Here is a 6,542-nt window from a genome sequence, read left to right as displayed (position 1 = left end):
ATATATATATATTCATGTCCTTTGACCAGGTAATCCAATCCTGGAGAGTTATTTGAAAGAAATAACTCAAAGAAACACAATGAATCCATTTCAATTCAACAGACCCTAGCAACTGCTCACAGTATATATTATATACCAGGCACTATTTGGCTATGAGGAATCAGACAAATGAACACAATCACTGATCTAAAGGAGCTCACAGTCCACCAGGAAAGATGAGACAAGCATCAAATTAACTGTAATACGAAACAGCAGATGATCAGACCTAAGTGAGAAGTGATGTCAGGTTGGCAGCAGGACAGACTTCTCAGAAAGGTCTATATCCCCACAAGATGGAGATGCCTCCCTGGCCTGAATTTTTTGGGGACAGAATTAGGCTTTGAGACAAGAAGTGAAAGGAATTGAACCTCAGACTAGGCCTCCCTTCATCCCTTTTGTGTCTGCAGCCTGGGCTTTGTGTAGGGAAAGGGAGGAGTCAGACAAAGAGAAGCTGGACTTGAAGGGAGAAAAGGACAGTAACCAAGATGGAGGAGGAAGCATCCCATCACATTAACAGTGCTTATCTGTGGGTAGTAGAAATATAAGATTTTGCTGTTTTTGTATTCTTGTCATTTAATGTGTTAATTTTTTCCATGTTAAATAAGTATGTATTTGTTAATAATTTTAAAAAGCTGTATTTATTTATTTGCACAGCAGGTTTCAGGGCAAGAGTTAACATTTTCATTCCATTGGGAGAATTTTGTTCTTGTGTGCCATCTGGTAAACCTGAGGTTAAATAAGACCAGGGATTTTGTTTGTTTTATAAGGCAACATTGCACAGGGATTACGTGCTTATGTTCTGATGTAGACACAGCTGGATTTCAATCCTGGTCTGCTGTGTGATTTAGGTATATTGTTTAATCTATTTGAACAGAAGTCTCCTCATCTCTAAAGTGGAAGTAATTATAGTAGTAGTTATTTCTTAGGGTTGTTGGAAAAATTAAACAAGAAAATGCAGTAAAGTACAGTCATCCCTCAGTATTTCCGGGGGGTGGCGGGGCAGGGAGTAGTTGGTTTCAGGATCCCATAGACACCAAACTTCAGAATGCTAAAGTCCCTTATAAATGGCATAGAATTTGCATATAACCTATGCATATCCTTTTGTATACTTTAAATCATTTCTAGATTACTTATAATACCTAATATAATGTAAGTGCTATGTAAATAGTTGTTACATGTATATTGTTTAGGCAATAATGACAAGAAAAAAGTTTATATATGTTCACTACAGATATAGGCCTAGCTACATAGTACCCGTCAGCAACAAGGTAACATTTTTCCCCTCCATAGTTTTGATCTGGGGCTGGTTGAACTGGAGGGTGAGGAACCCCTATACAGAGGGCCCACTGTATGTCATGACACATGGTAAGCACTGAATAAACATCCAGTTATAATTAGTGCTATTTCCTTTATTTGCTAGGTAGCACAGCCTGGCACTGTTACAGTCCCTTCACTATCCTGGCAGACAGTGCGGATGTCCGTGCCGAGAGTCCTTGGTTCTAAAATAATCAGTTTCTCCTTGTTTTTCAGGATGAAGATGATCTGGCCAGTGCCCTGATCTGGCCTGAAATTCAACAGGAGCTGAAAATCATTGAATCTGAGGAGGAGCTCTCTACGTTGCCGCCACCTGCTGTAAAGATTAGCCCAACTCAGCCCATTCTTGAGTCAAGTCCAAGGCCTTTTGCTTCCCCGGAGCCTCCTGGGAGCTTGCCTTGTGGCTTCACCCCAGCTCCAGTCTCCTCCCCTCTGGAGGAGTGGACTAGGAATCCAGCCAATCAGAGCACACAAGGGGCTTCCACGGCAGCCAATAGAGAAAAGCGGGAGACAACCAGCAGCCTCCATAGATCTGAGCCTGAGAAGGGCCAGCGTGCTAATCCCACCAACTTGGCTCCTCTGGAAATTGTTTCACTTGAGACAGCTACTCCACAAGCAAAGGTGGAGGTGGGAGGCCCAGGGAATCTGTCTCCTCTGCTCCCACCTGCTCCACCTCCTCCGACTCCTCTGGAGGAGGCCCCTCTAGTCCAGCTATCAGAGGGCAGCCCTGAGAGGGAAGACTCATCAAGGAATTTAAGGACAAATCCATATGTAGACCATCTGAAGTCCAAAGACAGTCCTGGGATCCCCAGTCTTTGTCAGGGAGATGAGGCCTGTCCGGGACAAAGTGAGAAGCAAAAGTCAAAGAGTGCTGTACCTGAAAGAAAAGGCTCTGGTTTTCCAAGCCCAACAAGGGAGATTGAGATCTCCCCACAAGGAGAGGGGGATGTAGCCCATTCAGTGCAGGAGCCCTCAGACTGTGATGAAGATGACACTGTGACAGACATTGCCCAGCATGGCCTGGAGATGGTGGAGCCCTGGGAGGAACACCAATGGGTGACAAGTCCCCTTCATTCCCCCACCCTGAAAAATGTTCAAGAGGCCCAGGTGCAGGGCCTCCAGGCCCACCGATTGGAAAAGAGACTTTCCCACAGGCCTAGCCTTCGCCAGAGCCATTCTCTAGATAGCAAAACCACGGCTAAGAGCCAGTGGACTCTCGAAGGTCCCTCCTCCAGCAGCTGTGCTAATCTTGAAGCAGAGGGGAATTCTGATCCTCTGCAGCCCCTCGCACCCAGGAGGCAGGTTACTGGATGGGATGAGAAAACCCTGAGATCCTTCAGAGAGTTCTCTGGCCTGAAAGGAACAGAGACCCTTCCCAGCGAGAAGGCACCAGGTGGTTTGCAGCCTAAACCAACAGAAACTAGCCCTGTAAGCCTCGCAGAGGGAAAGGAACTGGGGACACATCTGGGACACTGCAAGCCTCAGATGGAGCAAGGTAGTGTTCCTGGGCCAGAGAGCAGCAAGGAGAGTTCACCTAGTGTGCAGGACAGCACCTTGCCTGGAGAGCATCCCCCAAAGTTACAGCTGAAGAGCACTGAGTGTGGGCCCTCAAAAGGGAAAAATAGGCCTTCTTCCCTCAACTTGGACTCTGCCATTCCCATCACTGACCTCTTTCGGTTTGAGAATGTGGCCTCATTGGGTTCACCTGGTATGCAGCTCTCTGAGCCAGAAGACCCAAAGGTCACATGGATGACCTCAGCTCACTGTAAGGTAGACCCCTGGAGGGTTTACTCCCATGACCCTCAGGACCTGGACATTGTTGCTCATGCCCTGACAGGCCGCCGTAATTCAGCTCCCGTGAGTGTGTCAGCCGTGAGAACCTCCTTCATGGTCAAAATGTGCCAGGCCAGGGCAGTCCCAGTCATCCCACCCAAGATTCAGTATACCCAGATCCCACAGCCCCTGCCCTCTCAGAGTCCAGGGGAGAGTGGGGCTCAGCCTCTGGAGAGGAGCCAAGACGAACCCATCTCAACTGGTGGGACTGCTCAGAAACCTGCCCAAGATGATTCTGTCTTCTCCTCGGAAAGCCCAAAGGAAGAGAAACCAAAGAAAGACGCAGGAGCCGTGGATGCCGCTACGTCCCACATGTGCGAAGGACCCACCCTTTCTCCAGAACCAGGTTTGGCTAACCTGCTGTCCACCCAGGATGCAGTAGTGCAATGCAGAAAGCGCACATCAGAGACAGAGCCATCTGGGGACAACCTTCTCTCTTCAAAAATAGAGCGACCATCAGGGGGTTCTAAGCCTTTCCACAGGTCAAGGCCAGGACGACCTCAGAGCCTCATTTTATTCAGTCCTCCTTTTCCTATTATGGACCATCCACCTCCTTCATCCACAGTGACAGATTCCAAGGCCCTGCTGTCCCCTATCAGAAGTCCCACCCAGACAGTTTCCCCTGGCCTTCTTTGCGGGGAGTTGGCAGAAAACACGTGGGTCACACCAGAAGGGGTTACACTTAGGAATAAAATGACCATTCCTAAGAATGGCCAGAGACTAGAGACCTCCACCAGCTGTTTTTACCAGCCCCAGCGCAGATCAGTGATTCTGGATGGAAGAAGTGGGAGGCAAATAGAATGACATCAGTTCACCTGCTGGTGTCTGAAAACATGTCCTGATTCATCTGGAAGTTATTACAGGGCCAATGTGCCATTATCGCAGACGCAGGTTATCCAAGTTTGTGCTTGTTTTGGCCTCTTCCTTCAGCCTTGTGGCCATTGATTAACTAGTCCATTTGTCAGAAGAGAGGTCAAGGGAAGGACCAAGAGATGAAATTTAGATAAAGTCTCCAAGAGCAGGCAGGAAATGTCAGGTATGGGAGAGGATGAAACACTTATCTCCAGTGAGATTTGGGGCTTGTTTGTGAGTTGCATTACTCCCCTGTTGCCATTATCTATTACTGTTGACAGCTGGATGTGATCATGACTTTTGAAAGAAAGAGAAATCCTTTGTGTTGGAAAATGTTGCTACTGAGGTTTGAAGGCCTCTTCTTTACTTCATGCTTTTTAATGCTCTTTAAAGCCTGTGTTCTTTTAGACCAGTTTCCTGATGAGCTTTGTTAAAATGTACTATCCAAAATAGGAGCAGGTTTGGAAAAGCAAACTAACGTACACTTAGATATCCAAGTGGGTGGATTTACCCATGCCCTTTCCCACGAATTCCTGCAGACCTGCCCAGGATGGCTCCATATACCAGCATAGAAAATCAGAATCCATACTTGGGAGCAAACTCAGACTGGTACAATCTAAGAAGACTTTCTGGCTCTGGCTTTTATTAATTTGAGATTCCAACTGTGACGATCTTGACCTCTGATTTATAAATCCAGTAGCTGGGCAGGGTGGGAGCTAGGCTGAGGGTTACCTCAATGAAGTGTGCTGAATTTTCATTTAGATAGGTAGTAGTGAAGCCATCTGCTTTCATTCCAATATCAGAGTCCAAGAACAGGATGTCAGCATAGAGAAGAAAGTCTCACACGTAGGCAGAACTACACTCCAAACTGAATGTTTAAAGTGGTGGGGCATTTGCAGAAGACGCCTCTCATTCAGCTTCTCCCTCCTTACAGACTAGGCTGCGACGGGAGGACAGAAGACGAGGCGGATGTCTGGGGGTGTCGGGGAGAGCCCCGGTGGGGTGGCCATCACTGCCGCTCGGTGATAGCTGTCCTTCTGAAAATGTATTTCATGTTAGCCAGTGGATGCCTTCCTTTCTGTCTCTCTCTCCACTGTTCAAGAACCGATTTCAGGTACCCTTCCATAATCCCCTCCATCCCCGGGCACTCACACTTGCCTTTCTCCTTCCTGTCTCTATAAAAGCAGAAGCAATAAACCAATCTGATTTTATGTCAGCTATTTAGAACTTCAAATGGTTCTTTCCTTTTCAGCTGGAGAGAGGAAGAACTAATAGAACCTGGTGGCAGATTGTTGGTGCTCCCCCCAAAAGGGCTTCACAGGCGCCCTTCTCAAGGCAAAACCCATCAGGGTACCAACACTCTTCAGCTGTTCCAAGACAACTATCTTGTTTGAGAAACAAAGAGAAATAAACCTATTTTTAGCCCTGTTCACCTCCCCTTCTCAGGGTCAAGTCTGAACTCTGTCCAGAAGCTCAGTCATTGCAGAAATGTCTTTAAGGTCAACAGTGCCTCTGGGCGCACCTCACAACCAAGACTGGGCTGGGTAGAGGATGAACTCCCCTCCTCCAGTGAGCAGCTGGAAGCTGATGCCCTGCAGCAGATACACACTCCCCTCTCCTTTCCTGATATGCCTGACGAGCAGTTTTGAAATCTCATCCTATTCCTTTTAAGCCAGTGTCTATTGTAGGGGTAACTGGAAGGCCGGCTGATGAATTCTTTCAGAAGCACAGATGAATGAGCAAGGGGAGAAGTTAACAAGCCTTTAGTGAGTGCCTGCATTCTCATTAGGTGAGCCAGACATTGGACCAACAGCCAATGAGATGTCAGCCCATAAGAAAAGACCTAGGGTATAGCATCCCCCCCCCCCCCCCAGGAAGCAAGGTGAAGAAATACAGTGGTGACAGATGAGAAAGGCCATGATCAGGAGACTTGAAAAGTACATTCCTGCCTTATCAGTAAACATGGGTAGATAGGCTGTATATCCATCCACTTCAGTGCGTTGTGGCATCTACGCTTTGACAAAGACCATGTTCCAGTTAGAATGTGTGAGAGAGAAGGAACTGCGCCTTGCTCCACCATCAGAACTCTGAGCCAAGTAGTGAAATATTTAAACTATTTTGTGATTATTTAAAATGTTTATTTGTAACCCTTAGAGAATGTATTTGGGGATAGGCTGAGAAGCCACTATTTACATATTAACAAGTGAGTTCAATTTGAGGCACCCTGTTGATTTATTAAATGGCAGCCATGTTCCTTAGACGGATATCTTTCAATTGTAGCATCACCTTTAGGAGCCTGTTGGGTACGTGGATGTCATCATGAGACACAATGATACTATCTGGAGATATTCCCTACTTTGACCTTTTCTAGCCACTCAATCCAGAAGGCCTTGGGAGCTGACTCCGTCCTCGTCATTGTCCCGCTGCTGAAGTATGGACTTCCCCTTTGACTATCACCCAGGTCCCAGCCTGTCAGCTATCACAAACATATTCATAAACTTCCT

General features: G+C 47.0%; 1 protein-coding gene across 3 annotated transcripts in view; it reads left to right on the top strand.

The window, feature by feature from the left end:
- ARHGAP31 (Rho GTPase activating protein 31) overlaps window positions 1-5,764 on the top strand; it is a 118,597-nt gene extending 112,833 nt beyond the window's left edge. For all 3 annotated transcript variants that reach the window (XM_019653223.1, XM_019653218.1, XM_019653228.1), the window contains one exon: window positions 1,570-5,764. In XM_019653223.1, coding sequence (XP_019508768.1) covers window positions 1,570-3,990 — 2,421 coding nt within the window. In that variant the 3' untranslated portion in view covers window positions 3,991-5,764. The remainder of the gene's footprint in view (window positions 1-1,569) is intronic.
- Window positions 5,765-6,542: the final 778 nt, after the last annotated feature.

This window comes from Hipposideros armiger, unplaced genomic scaffold (assembly GCF_001890085.2).
Source record: "Hipposideros armiger isolate ML-2016 unplaced genomic scaffold, ASM189008v1 scaffold_8, whole genome shotgun sequence".
NCBI lineage: Eukaryota > Metazoa > Chordata > Mammalia > Chiroptera > Hipposideridae > Hipposideros > Hipposideros armiger.
This window is presented reverse-complemented; position numbering and strand designations above follow the sequence as displayed.